Source organism: Phyllobates terribilis, unplaced genomic scaffold, assembly GCF_046119375.1.
Source record: "Phyllobates terribilis strain yellow unplaced genomic scaffold, ASM4611937v1 Scaffold_1__5_contigs__length_1240528914, whole genome shotgun sequence".
Lineage (NCBI taxonomy): Eukaryota > Metazoa > Chordata > Amphibia > Anura > Dendrobatidae > Phyllobates > Phyllobates terribilis.
Genome location: NW_027362761.1, coordinates 312745316 through 312761949, shown reverse-complemented (window position 1 = coordinate 312761949; position 16634 = coordinate 312745316). Strand labels below are relative to the sequence as shown.

At 45.7% G+C, this 16634-nt stretch overlaps 1 gene segment (V, D, J or C); it reads right to left on the bottom strand.

The window, feature by feature from the left end:
* The window catches only part of LOC141259189 (immunoglobulin lambda variable 5-37-like), a 444830-nt gene extending 428745 nt beyond the window's left edge, over positions 1 to 16085 (bottom strand). The window contains 2 exon segments of the V gene segment in view: positions 15555 to 15869; positions 15956 to 16085. Of these exon segments, the coding sequence occupies positions 15555 to 15869; positions 15956 to 16001 (361 nt within the window).
* Between the last annotated feature and the right edge of the window lie 549 nt (positions 16086 to 16634).

Here is a 16634-nt window from a genome sequence, read left to right as displayed (position 1 = left end):
TGTGTGTTGCGCATCCAGGAGCACCAAGTCCCTGTTGTGTTGGTGGCGAGGTAACAATCATGCTTCCTTCCTCTGTCCTCTCCCCCCAACCTCGCACAACAGAAATGTGATCAAGGTCTCCCTCATCTGATGAGTCTTCCATCAGTTCGTCCTCCACTTCTTCCTGGGCTCCTGCACCTTCCTCACTAGTTTGGCTGCTACCATGCGCCCTTTTAAAACCATCTCCCCCACCCTCACATGCCTGCCGCCTTGGTGCTGCCGACCGTCTGGACCTTGCAGATGTTAGCCCTTCCGCATACAACTCCTTCTCCTCTACTTCCTCCACCTCCTCTTGTGCCACCACCTGACTCCGAATTCTGTTTACCATGTGCTCCAGCATGTAAATCACCGGAATAGTCATGCTGATAATGGCATCGTCAGCACTAAACATCTTCGTTGCCATTTCAAAACTGTGCAGAAGGGTGCATAGGTCCCTGATCTGAGACCACTCCTCCAGCGTGATTTGCCCCACCTCCGGATCTCGTTGGCCCAGGCTATACGTCAGAACGTATTGCACCAGGGCTTGTCCGTGCTGCCACAGTCGCTGCAACATGTGCAGAGTTGAATTCCACCGGGTAGGCACATCGCATTTTAGCCGGTGAAGTGGCAGGCCCAACGACTTCTGTAGAGATGTAAGTCGCTGAGCTGCGGGATGCGAACGGCGGAAGTGAGCACACAGCGACCGTGCCCTCTGCAGAAGGCCATCTAGTCCGGGATAGTGGGCTAAAAATTGCTGGACAACCAGGTTCAACACGTGAGCCATACAAGGCACATGTGTGACATTGCCCCGGCTAAGGGCCGCACCCAGGTTTGCAGCATTGTCGCACACGGCCTTCCCTGGTTTCAGGTCCAGTGGAGACAACCATTCATGAAATTGGTTCTCCAGAGCTGACCACAACTTCTCAGCTGTGTGACTCACATTTCCCAGACATTTCAAAGTAAAAACCGCCTGATGACGTTGAGCCCTACTGCCAGCATAGTAAGGAGGTGTGCAGGATCCCTTCTGCGCAGTTAGAAAGCTTGTGGCATGACCAGACAGGCTTTGGGTGCAGGTGGAAGACCGATAGGAGGTTGAGGAGGCAGAAGCAGTGGAGGAACTTTGACATAAAGAGGATTGACGCACAACTCGTGGGGACGGCAAGACTTGGACAGCAGCCCCTTGTCCTGCTGTCACCATAGTTACCCAGTGCCCAGTCAGCGACATGTAACGCCCCTGTCCATGCCTACTCGTCCAAGTGTCTGTGGTGAAATGCACCCTGTCACACACAGAGTTTCTCAAAGAAGCGGTGATGTTGTGTGCGACATGCTGGTGGAGCGCAGGCACACCTTTCTTTGAGAAGTAGTGCCGACTGGGCATCTGGTACTGGGGCACTGCGATGGACATAAGGCAGCATTTCTGTAGCCAAGAGCTTGCAGATGGTGAAATTCAACCTCTTAGCTTTCTCATGGCTAGGAGGAAATGGTCTTTTACTTGTCCACATCTGAGGGACCGAGGGCTGGCTATTGTGCTTAGACGGGGTTGATAAGGGTGTCCCGGGCAAACTGCCGGTCTGTGAGGAAGATGCAGGCGGACATGTTAGGTTGCCTTGATCCAAAGGTGGTGCTATCGATGTCGGACAGCGCTCAACACCAGCTGGTGTTACCACCTCCAAAGAAAATGATGACCTGCTGGCTGTTGCGGGTAAAGAGGTGGCAGGTCTGCGCCCCAAAACAGGTGTGACTGCTGTCCCCTCAGTCACACAGGATGAAGAGGCCGCGGATGCACAAGATATGGCAGACGGTGGTTGGCCCGGCCGGCTAGGCCGCATTGTAGCACACTGAGCTTCCCACTGCAACTTATGCTTCATGTCCATGTGCCGGTTCATGCATGAAGTACTCAAACTATGTATTTTTTGGCCTCTACTTAGCTTTTGCTGACAAATGTTACAGATAACACGAGTTGGGTCATCTTTATCGATCTGAAAAAATGCCCAGGCTATGCAAGGCTTAGCACCCATGCGACCTGAAGAGCCACCACGACTTGTGGTGAGAGGCAGAGTTGTGTTTGAGGATGCAGTTGTTGACGTGCTTCCAGTACTACGTCTCTGTCCAGGAAGGCGCAACCTGACCTCGTCGTCACTAGCATCTTCCTCCACCTCCTCTGCTGACCTCATCTCTTGGCTGACTGTGGGTTGACAGTAAGTGGGATCTCCAACCTCATCATCATCACCCTGTGCGTTATCACACCCGTCGTCCTCAGAGCCAACCTGTTCCTGCCCTGACAAAAAACTAAAGTTGTCGCTCCAATCAGGTATTTGAGTCTCATCATCGTCTTCCTCATTGTCTCCACCAACAGGAGTTACAGTTTGGGAATGAGGGTCTACATTATGGTCAGAACCTTCTGCGTCTGGTCCTGGATCCGATTCATAAAGATTCTGGGCATCAGTGCAGATCATTTCCTCGTCTGGATTCACAGAAGCGCTGGAGTCGACCTCTGATTCCCAGGCTATAGTATGAGTAAACCGCTCTGCAGACTCAACCATCTGTTCTACCTCATACTCAGATGGGCAGCTGGAGATTTGGGAGCTGTGAGGAAGCAAGTGCGATTGGGGTGACACCTTTGAAGACTGGAGTATTTGTGATGTTGAAGTTGATGTGGAGGAGAGCCCACTTAAAGGAGCACTTGATATCCGTTGAAGCACCTGCTGTTTTTGTGCCTCATCTGGAATTTGTAGCGATTGGCGTGGCGGTAAGAAAGGGATCTTATCACATTGTCCGCTAAAAGAAGTAGACATTTTAGTTTGGCTGGAAGATGGTCTTTCTTTTGCAGATGTTACTGTTGCTTTAACACCTACCCCACGGACACAACCTTTTTTCCCCTTCCCAACACGCCTATTCCCCTTTCCACCAGCAGCAGGCCTTTTTCCACTCATTTTGGTGGTTAACTAATTCACAACTCTGGAGTTGTTTGCACAAAAAAACAATGGATGGGAACCGAGCAGAGCTGAGTGGCCAAATTGTGGTATTAGGCCAAAACTATTGGCTGGGTTAGATGCAGAAAAAAATTATATTCAATTTGCAACCTGATGGAGGTCAGTATAGATGGACTAATAGAGAAAGTCCCACACACAGCTAGAAGCCCAAATATTTTTTCAGAGGTAGATGCAGAAAAAAAATATATTCAGTTTGCAACCTGATGTAGGTCAGTATAGATGGACTAATAGAGAAAGTTCCACACACTGCTAGAAGGCCAAATATTTTTTCAGAGGTAGATGCAGACAAAAAATTATTTTTAATTTGCAACCTGATGGAGGTCAGTATAGATGGACTAATAGAGAAAGTCCCACACACTGCTAGAAGGCCAAATATTTTTTCAGAGCTGGATGCAGATAAAAATTATTTTTAATTTGCAACCTGATGGAGGTCAGTATAGATGGACTAATAGAGAAAGTCCCACACACTGCTAGAAGGCCAAATATTTTTTCAGAGCTGGATGCAGATAAAAATTATTTTTAATTTGCAACCTGATGGAGGTCAGTATAGATGGACTAATAGAGAAAGTCCCACACACTGCTAGAAGGCCAAATATTTTTTCAGAGCTGGATGCAGATAAAAATTATTTTTAATTTGCAACCTGATGGAGGTCAGTATAGATGGACTAATAGAGAAAGTCCCACACACTGCTAGAAGGCCAAATATTTTTTCAGAGCTAGATGCAGACAAAAAATTATTTTCAGTTTGCAAACTGATGGAGGTCAGTATAGATGGACTAATAGAACAAGTCCCACACACAGCTAGAAGCCCAAATATTTTTTCAGAGGTAGATGCAGAAAAAAATTATATTCAGTTTGCAACCTGATGGAGGTCTGTATAGATGGATTAATAGAACAAGTCCCACACACAGCTAGAAGCCCAATATTTTTTCAGAGGTAGATGCAGAAAAAAAATATATTCAGTTTGCAACCTGATGGAGGTCAGTATAGATGGACTAATAGAGAAAGTCCCACACACTGCTAGAAGGCCAAATATTTTTTCAGAGCTAGATGCAGACAAAAAATTATTTTTAATTTGCAACCTGATGGAGGTCAGTATAGATGGACTAATAGAGAAAGTCCCACACACTGCTAGAAGGCCAAATATTTTTTCAGAGCTGGATGCAGATAAAAATTATTTTTAATTTGCAACCTGATGGAGGTCAGTATAGATGGACTAATAGAGAAAGTCCCACACACTGCTAGAAGGCCAAATATTTTTTCAGAGCTGGATGCAGATAAAAATTATTTTTAATTTGCAACCTGATGGAGGTCAGTATAGATGGACTAATAGAGAAAGTCCCACACACTGCTAGAAGGCCAAATATTTTTTCAGAGCTAGATGCAGAAAAAAATTATATTCAGTTTGCAACCTGATGGAGGTAAGTATAGATGGACTAATAGAACAAGTCCCACACACAGCTAGAAGCCCAAATATTTTTTCAGAGGTAGATGCAGATAAAAATTATTTTTAATTTGCAACCTGATGGAGGTCAGTATAGATGGACTAATAGAGAAAGCCCCACACACTGCTAGAAGGCCAAATATTTTTTCAGAGCTAGATGCAAACAAAAAATTATTTTCAGTTTGCAACCTGATGGAGGTCAGTATAGATGGACTAATAGAACAAGTCCCACACACAGCTAGAAGCCCAAATATTTTTTCAGAGGTAGATGCAGAAAAAAATTATATTCAGTTTGCATCCTGATGGAGGTCTGTATAGATGGATTAATAGAACAAGTCCCACACACAGCTAGAAGCCCAATATTTTTTCAGAGGTAGATGCAGATAAAAAATATTTTTAATTTGCAACCTGATGGAGGTCAGTATAGATGGACTAATAGAGAAAGTCCCACACACTGCTAGAAGGCCAAATATTTTTTCAGAGCTAGATGCAGACAAAAAATTATTTTCAGTTTGCAACCTGATGGAGGTCAGTATAGATGGACTAATAGAACAAGTCCCACACACAGCTAGAAGCCCAAATATTTTTTCAGAGGTAGATGCAGAAAAAAATTATATTCAGTTTGCAACCTGATGGAGGTCTGTATAGATGGATTAATAGAACAAGTCCCACACACAGCTAGAAGCCCAATATTTTTTCAGAGGTAGATGCAGAAAAAAATTATATTCAGTTTGCAACCTGATGGAGGTCTGTATAGATGGATTAATAGAACAAGTCCCACACACTGCTAGAAGTCCAAATATTTTTTCAGAGCTAGATGCAGAAAAAAATTATATTCAATTTGCAACCTGATGGAGGTCAGTATAGATGGACTAATAGAATGATGCTATGCCCAAAAGATTTTACTTCACTAGGTGCAGTAAAAAAATTGCTATTCTATACACAGGTGGTATATCTTGCAACACAGATAGGCTACTCCACTGACTAACACACTCTGCAATAGGCCAAAAAGGATTAGCTTTGCTAGATTCAGCCAAATGCTGTGAAAAAAACTTGCACAGCACTGGCACAGACCTGCCTGGCAAAAACTGATAGGAACTGATGTAACCTAGTCCTGAAAAGGACTGCAATTACAATTAGTCTTTACTCCCACAATCTATCTATTTAAGAGCACAGACCTGCCTGATAAAAGTCGTAGGAAATGCTGTAACCTAGTCCTTAAAAGGACTGCAATCACAACTATTCTCTACTCCCAAGCTATCTGTAGATTTGTGCGAAAATTGGCTTGAAATTAACAAGGTATAGCGCACACAGCAACAGCGGTGCCGTCTAACACGCAGCTGCAGCAGTGAGAAAATGGTGGCGACGGGGAAAATGGCTTGGTCTTATAGGGCAAGGACATGTGACATACACTGCCAATGACACATGCCCTTGCTTGTGTGAAAAAAAGCACTTCGCTCCGTGTGTGCGCTGCTGATAGGCTGACAGATTGCACCTCCCCACTGTAAATGCGGGAAAGAGAAAAAAAAATGGAGATCTTCATTATTCCTGCAGAGATCCATCCCCTGCCCCTCCCCCCACCCCGCTGTACACTCAAACTGCGTATTAACATTAATTTTCATCATTACTGAGAAAAAATCCAGTTATGATTTTGGTGCACGAACAGTTATCGAACAGCCGAATTTTTCTCAAATCGTTCGTGTTCGCCGAACGGCTCGAACACCGCCCAAAACAGCTCGAATTTGAGATTGGCGAACAGTTCGAGTAGAACAACGCTCATCTCTACTTAAGAGCATCTATAGGGATATGTATGATCAAGGTAAACTCTGGCAAGCACCCAGAATCCATTCTTAGTCTCTTGACCTGACAGTTTGGAAATGCCAGGACGGCAGCTGGTATTACGCTTTGGTGGCCTCTTGATTGCTCCTTATTGTGATACTGATGCTTCTGAGAAGACAAGATCAGAGGGAAATTTACTATGGGCCATTACCACAGAAGAATGACTGTCCATCAAAGACATTGTCCTTTAGCTTGGCTCATTGTTACATACATATTGTATAGGTTGGGTTGTGTTAGGTGTTGGGCTGTTGCTGGATTTGAAATCGGTCCAGAACCTTCTGTGGTCTCCCATTCTGGTCCAGCTGGGGCTGATGCTGCTCAGGATTGTCATCAGCCCCAAAGCCTAGCTGGTCCACAAGATGTACAGATTGTCTCTTAGGTATTTGTGCCTAGCAATGTTAAGCATAGGTTGCGGAGGGAGACTGTGCTGTTGGAGTGACCTGGCGGACCGTGATTGGTAGTTTGGCAACCACCTGACCCGGTGACCTGGCACCGCCTGATTGGTCCACGAGTGGCGTCACCAATGGCGCGACGGTGGGCAGGGCTTAGTCTTTAAAAGGCCCGCCCACAAACATGGCGGCACGCTCAGATCATTGAGCAGTATGCTGTTGTGTGGACGACTGTGTTCCACGTGTAGTTTCCATAGGCAGGTGTAGTTGAAATAGGCAGGCTAGTGGAAATAGGCAGGTAGCTTCGTCTACCAGTCTGGCTCTGCCAAGGGGATCGCCTAACACCCCGAGCAGCCTGCAGACGTCCTTCCACGGTTATCGCCAGTCAGCCACGTGGAGTAGTACCCTTCAGTCCGGTAGCACGCCGGCTGGAGGCACGTGTACCCGTCGGCGTAGTCACACACGCATCCTAGCGCCGCCAGTGTAGTCCCTGTGCTGTAACAGGACTACAGATAGTTTTTTACCCCATATCTCTCGTGCGGCTAACGGAGATAGTGCGAATTCCTATACCCGTTCCAGTGTGCTGTAACACGGAGGGGATTGATATTCTGTTAGTTTTTTCCTTCACACCCAGAAGGAGTTTGGCAGCAGTCCACCAGGCTGCATCGTGGACCCCGGGTTTGGTTGCGTTCCATTATAATAAAGTTGTCTGCAACTGTCCCCTTAACAGTATCAGAGCGCCAGGGTCTTGCCGAACATGGCTGACAACCAGCAACTGCAGCGCTATATCCAGCAGCTTGAGACCAGACTTAGGACTCTGGAACAAGCTGACCTGGTAGCTCATATCACTGCAGTAGCTACCCAGGCGGCTTCTCAAGCAGCTAATCTGGTTAAACCGGCTGCGGTGAATGCTGCGACAGCTGCAACTGCCCCATTACCCCGTTTTGCTCTCCCGGAAAAAATTTCTGGAGACAGTAAATCCTGCAGGGGTTTTATTAATTTATGCTCCATTCAATTGGAGATGATGGAGGCACGGTTCCCCTCTGAAAGAGCCAAAGTGGGTTTTGTCATCTCATTACTCTCCCACAGGGCTCTGGAGTGGGCTACTCCTTTATGGGAGCGGAATGATCCGGTTGTAGCAAATGCGGGTCTTTTTCTTAAGACCCTAAAAAGTATATTCCTAGGTCCTCAGGTCATGCATGATACGGCTCTTAAGCTTCTTGCGTTGATCCAGGGTTCGGCCACCGCCAGCCACTATGCCATCCAGTTTAAAACCCTAGCGGCTGAACTGGATTGGTCTGAGCGGTCGCTTATCCCTGTGTTCTGGAAGGGTCTGGCTGGGCATATTAAAAATGCTCTATCTACCAGAGAGATTCCAACCTCCCTGGAGGAGTTAATCTCTCTTGCTAACCGAATAGATTTGCGTCATGCAGAACACAAATTAGAGTTGGAGGTTCCCAGACCCCAGTGTCGGTTGGCACCGTCCTTCTCTAGACCCGTTTCCAAACCCGCGACTCCCGACCCGGAGCCTGAGGCTATGGATATATCCTGGACTGAGTCTAGTCCCTCTCGTTCCCGACCTGCACATCTCTTGGAGTACCCTGTAAATAAGGGTTCTAAGCAGTCGGGAGAACGAGTAGGTCTTACCACCGTTGGAGGAGGTGTGTTAGATCCTGGGGCTTCTTCCTCCAAATTATTATATAAGGTGACATTGTCCTTTGGTACATCTGCAGTTACTGCCAAGGCGTGGGTGGACTCTGGTGCTGATGGCAATTTTTTGTCATCTACGTTTGCCCAGAGGCATGCCATCCCTATAGAGTTACTGCCAAGACCAATGAACATTAGGGTAGTCAACGGTTCACTCCTGGACACGCAAATCACCCACCAGTAGAGATGAGCGGTGTTCGACTAGAACTGTTCGCCAATCTCAAATTCGAGCTGTTTTGGGCGGTGTTCGAGTTGTTCGACGAACCCGAACGATTTGCAAAAAATTCGACTGTTCGAGGTTATGTTCGATAACTGTTCGTGCACCAAAAGCGTGTCCTGCATGTCTGGCGCTATTTAGAGCACCAATCATGCAGGGATTGTCTGCCACTCACTGTAATGCCACAGCCATGGTGGTTGTGGCATTACAGTGATTGCCCAAATCGATGGGAACAGTGCCAACAGTGAAACATGAAAAGCCGGCAATTCAGCAGCGGCATACACCGGTACCCGACAATTTAGAACCGAAAGAATAGAGCTTCACACATAGATTAGATAGATATAAACATGTCAGCCACATATATACGAAGTACAGTGAAAGTGCTGCTTACTGTACTTGTTATTTAGCGTAAAGGATTTATCAAAAAAAATAATAGTGTTTTCATGCACTGTCTCTTTAAAAAAGCCGACCGGCAATTCAGCAGGGTACCCGACAATTTATAACAGACAGAATAGAGCTTCACACATAGATTAGATAGATAGAAACATGTCAGTCACATATATATGAAGTACAGTGACAGTGTTGATTACTGTACTTGTCATTTAGTGTAAAGGATTTATTAAAAAAAATAATAGTGTTTTCATGCACCGTCTCTTTAAAAAAGCCGGCTGGCAATTCAGCATCTGTACCCAACAATTTAAAATAGAAGGAATAGAGAATCACACATAGATTAGATAGATAGAAACATGTCAGTCACATATATATGAAGTACAGTGACAGTGTTGCTTACTGTACTTGTCATTTAGTGTAAAGGATTTATTAAAAAAAATAATAGTGTTTTCATGCACCGTCTCTTTAAGAAAGCCGGCCGGCAATTCAGCATCTGTACCCGACAATTTATAACAGACAGAATAGAGCTTCACACATAGATTAGATAGATAGAAACATGTCAGTCACATATATATGAAGTACAGTGATAGTGTTGGTTACTGTACTTGTCATTTAGTATTAAAATAAAGGATTTATTATTAAAAAAATTGGCGTGGGGTTCCCCTTAATTTTAGGCTCTAGCGGAGGTTAAGCAGACGGCTGGGGCAGATGTTTGAAGCCTGGGAAGGGGGTAATACCCACGGAGCTTCCCAGGCTACTAATATCAGCCCCCAGCTGAATACATAGCCTTTACTAGCTATTAAAATGGGGGACCCCCCCAAAAAGATGACGTGGGGTCCCCCCTAATTTAATAGCTAGCAAAGGCTAGGCAGACAGCTGGGGGCTGATATTAATAGCCCAGGAAGGGAGCCATGAATATTGGCCCCCTCCCAGGCTAGAAACACCAGCCGTCAGCCGTCCCAGAAATGGCGCATTCATAGGATTCGCCAATTCTGGCACTTAGCCTCGCTCTTCCACGCTGCCCTGGTGCGGTGGCAGGGGGTAATAGGGTTGGGGTTGATGTCAGCTTATAATGCCAGCTGACATCAAGCCCAGGTTAGTAATGGAGAGGTGTCTATAAGACACCCCCATTACTAACCCCATAGTCAAAGTTAAAAAAAACACAAACACCCAGAATAAAGTCCTTTAATTGAAATAAAGACACAATCCTTTATTGTTCTAAATTAAACCATACTTACCGTCACGCCCATTCCAGCTGAAGCCAACGATCTCCTGCAATAAAAGAAAAATAATAAAGCAACCTCATCCTTACCTTTCCATGGTTCCCACGACAGCTTCAGCTCTGCTACATCGAGATGACAGGCTGGACCGCAGCAGAACGCTGCCATCCAGCCTGTCATCCCGCAGACACTGAGAAGCGCAGGCATGCTTGCGCTCTGCAGTGTCTGGCTGTGACGGCATCCAGAAGGATTGTGTCTTTATTTCAATTAAAGGACTTTATTCTGGGTGTTTGTGTTTTCTTTTAACTTTGACTATGGGGTTAGTAATGGGGGTGTCTTATAGACGCCTCTCCATTACTAACCTGGGCTTGATGTCAGCTGGCATTATAAGCTGACATCAACCCCAGCCCTATTACCCCACTGCCACCGCACCAGGGCAGCGTGGAAGAGCGAGGCTAAGTGCCAGAATTGGCGCATCCTATGAATGCGCCATTTCTGGGGCGGCTGACGGCTGGTGTTTCTAGCCTGGGAGGGGGCCAATATTCATGGCTCCCTTCCTGGGCTATTAATATCAGCCCCCAGCTGTCTGCCTAGCCTTTGCTAGCTATTAAATTAGGGGGGACCCCACGTCATTTTTTTGGGGGGGTCCCCCATTTTAATAGCTAGTAAAGGCTATGTATTCAGCTGGGGGCTGATATTAGTAGCCTGGGAAGCTCCATGGGTATTACCCCCTTCCCAGGCTTCAAACATCTGCCTCAGCTGTCTGCTTAACCTCCGCTAGAGACTAAAATTAAGGGGAACCCCACGCCAATTTTTTTTAATAATAAATCCTTTATTTTAATACTAAATGACAAGTACAGTAACCAACACTATCACTGTACTTCATATATATGTGACTGACATGTTTCTATCTATCTAATCTATGTGTGAAGCTCTATTCTTTCTGTTATAAATTGTCGGGTACCGCTGCTGAATTGCCGGCCGGCTTTTTTAAAGAGACGGTGCATGAAAACACTATTATTTTTTTTAATAAATCCTTTACACTAAATGACAAGTACAGTAAGCAACACTGTCACTGTACTTCATATATATGTGACTGACATGTTTCTATCTATCTAATCTATGTGTGAAGCTCTATTCTGTCTGTTATAAATTGTCGGGTACAGATGCTGAATTGCCGGCCGGCTTTTTTAAAGAGACAGTGCATGAAAACACTATTATATTTTTTAATAAATCCTTTACACTAAATGACAAGTACAGTAAGCAACACTGTCACTGTACTTCATATATATGTGACTGACATGTTTCTATCTATCTAATCTATGTGTGAGGCTCTATTCCTTCTTGTCTAAATTGTCGGGTACCTGTGTATGCCGCTGCTGAATTGCCGGCCGGCTTTTTTAAAGAAAGCGTCTTCTGAGCAGTTTGTCAGCTTTTGGACACCTTTGAAGGTGTTTTCTATGTGTTTCTATGTGTTTTTGTTTGCCTGCCATTGGTTTTAACGGTGTTCGACGGTGTTCTAAGGTGTTCGACGAACAGTTCGACGAACAGTTCCTCGAACATCCCGGTGTTCGACGAACCGAACCCGAACACTACGGGGGTGGCTCAACACTACCCACCAGTCGATTCCCCTCACCATGTCATTTCCTCAGGGTCACCGGGAGGTTATCTTCTTTCTTATTATCCCTGGTGGATTAGACGAGGTGTTATTGGGTCTCCCCTGGCTACGTTGTCATACTCCACACATTGACTGGAATACGGGGAGAATTTCTTCCTGGAGTGAGAATTGTGTGTCCCAGTGTATGGTCACAGTCACCCGGAGGGTGGTCTCTGATTCCTCTACCGTTGTGGCTTCCGGTACAGATTCTTTGTCTGTCCCCAGGACCCGGGTCTTGTCAGGCTATGTCAAAAAGAACTCTCAGGTAGAGAGGGTGGCTGCAGTGTCCTATAACCAGGTTCCGTCGGGGAGGACGTTTGTTCCCCCTAATCTACAAAATGTGGTGCTCTCCTGGGCTCATGCCCCTAAGATCGGAGCTCATCTGGGGGTCAAACGTACCATTAAGTCCCTTCAACGGTCCTATTGGTGGTCCTGGTGGCGCCAGGACGTCAAGGAATTTGTTCTTGCGTGTGCCTTCTGTGCGAGAGATAAACCATCCCGTCAAGATCCAGCTGGTCTTCTCCACCCGTTACCCGTGGCGGACTCCACAGATAGAGAGTCGGTTGACACTTCTCGTCGTCCTGCCCCCGTATTCTATCCGGGCGAGCTGCTAAGTTTGCTCCTCGCTTTATTGGTCCATTCAAAATTTTGGCCCAGGTAAACTCTGTAATGTACCGGTTACAGTTACCACGACACCTGAGGAGTCATGACACTTTCCATGTGTCGCTCCTTAGACCCGTTCACCTGTCAAAACTCGCTGAACCCCAACCTGCTACAGACACCAGGGGTGATAGTCTAGAGCTGCAGGGTATTATGGGGTCTAAGATGGTTCGTGGGAAAAAAGGGTACCCTGTACACCGGAGGGGTCACGGATCTGAGGATCTTCCCTGTGAACCGGTGGACCACATTCATGCTCCCCTGCTCGTTGAGGAAAAAGAGCATCAAGTGGAGGGGGATGTTGGAAGGGGGAATAATGTTAGGCGTCGGGCTGTTGCTGGATTTGAAATGGGTCCAGAACCTTCTGTGGTCTCCCATTCTGGTTCAGTTGGGGCTGATGCTGCTCAGCATCGTCGTCAGCCCCAACGCCTAGCTGGTTCACGAGATGTACAGATTGTCTCTTGGGTATTTGTGCCTAGCAATGTTAAGCATAGGTTGTGGAGGGAGACAGGGCTGTTGGAGTCTAAGTCCAGGATTCTCGGTACTGAGCATGCCCGTGACCTGGCGGACCGTGATTGGTGGTTTGGCAACCACCTGACCCGGTGACCTGTCACCACCTGATTGGTCCACGGGTGGCGTCACCAATGGCGTGACGGTGGGCAGGGCTTAGTCTTTAAAAGGCCCGCCCACAAACATGGCGGCGTGCTCTGATCATTGAGCAGTATGCTGTTGTGTGGATGACTGTGTTCCACGTGTAGTTTCCATAGGCAGGTGTAGTTGAAATAGGCAGGTAGCTTCGTCTACCAGTCTGGCTCTGCCAAGGGGATCGCCTAACACCCCGAGCAGCCTGCAGACATCCTATCCACGGTTATTGCCTGTCAGCTACGTGGAGTAGTACCCTTCAGTCCGGTAGCACGCCGGCTGGAGGTACGTGTACCCGTCGGCGTAGTCACACACGCATCCTAGCGCTGCCAGTGTAGTCCCTGTGCTGTAACAGGACTACAGATAGTTTTTTACCGCATATCTCTCGTGCTGCTAACGGAGATAGTGCGAATTCCTATACCCGTGCTGTAACACGGAGGGGATTGATATTCTGTTAGTTTTTTCCTTCACACCCAGAAGGAGTTCGGCAGCAGTCCACCAGGCTGTATCGCGGACCCCGAGTTCGGTTGCGTTCCATTATAATAAAGTTGTCTGCAACTATCCCCTTAACAGGTTGGGTTGTAGCAATTTACATTTTCTCCCCAGCCTAAAACCTGGAGGAAGTCCAGCATGTATGAACCAATCAGAGAGTGCATGAGGTGGAGCAAAGTGCAGTGATGCCAACCCAGCCTGTAAGAAGCTTCTCAGGCTTGCTCCAGCCTACACAGTACATTACACTGAGTGAGACCCTGCGATTGGCCACTGAGCTAGCTAGTATGCAGAGTCTCAATCAGACAGGGAAGCAGAATTTTGCCACCCTCTCTCTGACACCTCAGATTGCCACCTTCTGCCTCTTGGTTGGCCGATTCTTGTGACAGTGCTAAGGGGGCCGGCCACCTCTGCTCTTCCCCTGTAGCTACGCTACAGGTTCTAGCATATGGCTCATTTATTCCATTGCATCTTGTTGGCAGCAGATCATTCAGGATACTCTCAAAGAGTGTTGACAACAGGACAAAGCTTTAATTAGCTATAAACAGGTACAGATATGACAGGCTTTGTGGAATCAGGAATATACATATCTCAAGTGTCTCTGTGCAGCATCAGCAGGCTGCTTCTCCTCTCATGCACAGACACAGGAAACTGAACACAGTCACATGGTCTTTTCTGTGTGTGAGCCTCTGGGAGTTTTTTTTTTACTTTATAGACAATACACAAACCTAGCAATAGAACATTTACATACACAGGAATGGAGTTGTTGCACTAAACATATTCCAACACATCTGAACTTTCAATAAAGAATATCTGCACTTCCCAGAGATCGGGCTGACATTGAATCTGTCTGTGAGGTGGAACTACAAGTTGAGACAGCACGCTGAAGGTTTAGCTGCTGGACAAAGCAATAAAATGAGCTGAACGTGATCATATGATGTGTGGCTGCAAATTGATCCCAGCCCAAATGATGCATCTTTAGACACTTTTATGTAACTACACCACCTGTTGCTTGTCTTACCTTTACACCAATATTTTGGCCAAAATTTTTAGCTAAATCTTTCCCCATAAAACCAAGCTCCTTTTTAAGCCAAGTGAAATCAGTGTTTAAAATGCATATTACATAGTTCTAATACTAAATGTGATGTGTAGCTGAGGCAAATTCACTATAGTAAAACCTGATACAAGTTTTTGTAGATATTACTTTACTATGACAATCAGTGCTGTGCAGTCTGGAACCTTTAAGACAAATCAGTTTGTTTGTGTTCTCATCTGTTATATTAGAGAACAGACTATTTTTCATTTCCTATTCTTCTGATCTCTGCCTTGAAAATCAGTGCTGTGAAGTCTGTAATACAGTCACCAATTATTACTGCCATTCAAGGACAAATACATTTTACAAACCACACTATGTGACTGCAGGCTTCTGAATCCTAACAGTGTACAGTGCTCATGCTGCTATGATTAACCAGTATTTTTGATTATGTGACCACAAGTGTGGGATTTGCATACATGCGGTCACGTGCCAAGTAGACATGTTTGTCCTCTCTAAATACACTTGTATTGGTTAAGAAAACTGCAGTCATATAGAGTGACTGCAGACTTTTAGCAGAAGATCGGACAACGCCATTAAGACAAGACACTTCAGTATGTTTGTGTTTTCATCTCTTATACCACAGAACAGACTATTCTTCATCATCTCCTGTTCTATTGATCCCTGCATTACCGGTCACGTCATACGTGTGCTTGGGATGTTTCAGTGTTTCCTTTTGAGATACATGACATCTATTAAGTGTTCACATACAGGCTGAAAGGAGGAAACTTTTTATGTGGAAATGACACATTTGATGATGATAATGTCTCACTTCCCTATAGACATGTATCACTGTGCTTGTTAGAGCTCCACACAGCACAGTAATAATCTGCCTCATCCTCAGCAATAATCTCCTTAATGGTTAAATAACCAGTGTTTTTTGAGTTGTCTTTGGACCCAGAAAACCGATCAGGGACTCCTTCTCCTTGGTGTTTGCTGCTGTCACTATAATACCTCAGAAGATACCGAGGTCTATTCCCTTCCTTCTGCTGATACCAGAGAACACTTCGATCACTTGTGGTGACTCCACTAGCTGTACAGGAGATTTTCACTGTACTCCCCGGGGACACGGATTCAGAGGGCGACTGTGTCACTGTGATCTGAGCAGCACAATCTGAAATACAGGAAGAAATATTAGAAAACACCGAATAAAGTGAGATTAATTATAAATGAAAGGCTCTTTATATGACCCCATCTTACATGTGCTGATATAGAGAAGAGTGATGAATACGGCAGCCCAGGACATGTTGCTTGTGATCTCAGCCAGAAATCTCTTCTTAGTTTTCTGGTCCTGAATATAATTTATATATAAAGACACAAAAGAATAACAGGAACTAAACGTAAATGTGATAAGACCTGATAGGATGCTGCAAACGATGGAGAAGAATAACTCCTCCCCAATAATATTCATCAAGCTTAAATTAGGTTTTGGTAGACTTGTAATGAGAACTCTTATGGAACTGATACAGATTCTAGAACATGTGGGAGTATGATATAAAGTATGTTTACTCCTTAATGAGCGCCGATTCGCATTCAAAAGGCAGCTGCTAAAGGGCCTTATTCCCTCATTGCCGTTTTAAAACGGCGATAGGGAATAAGGGTATAGCACTCCCTGAAAATCTCTGGGGAGAACATGATCAGGGCCAGATTTCCCGATCCCCGATTAAATGATCGCCGTTTTTCAGTGAATAACAGCGATAACAAAAAAATAACCTGTTCCTGCTGTTAAAATCATTTCTCTCTCTTCTGGCATGATATATATGTAAGAGGAGAGAGGAATGATGTCCCCTCCTCCATCCCCCAGACCTCCTGATCTGTCCCCCAACCCTCTGCGTCATCTTCCCGAAAAAAAATGGCAGGTACTTGGCGACAGTAGAGG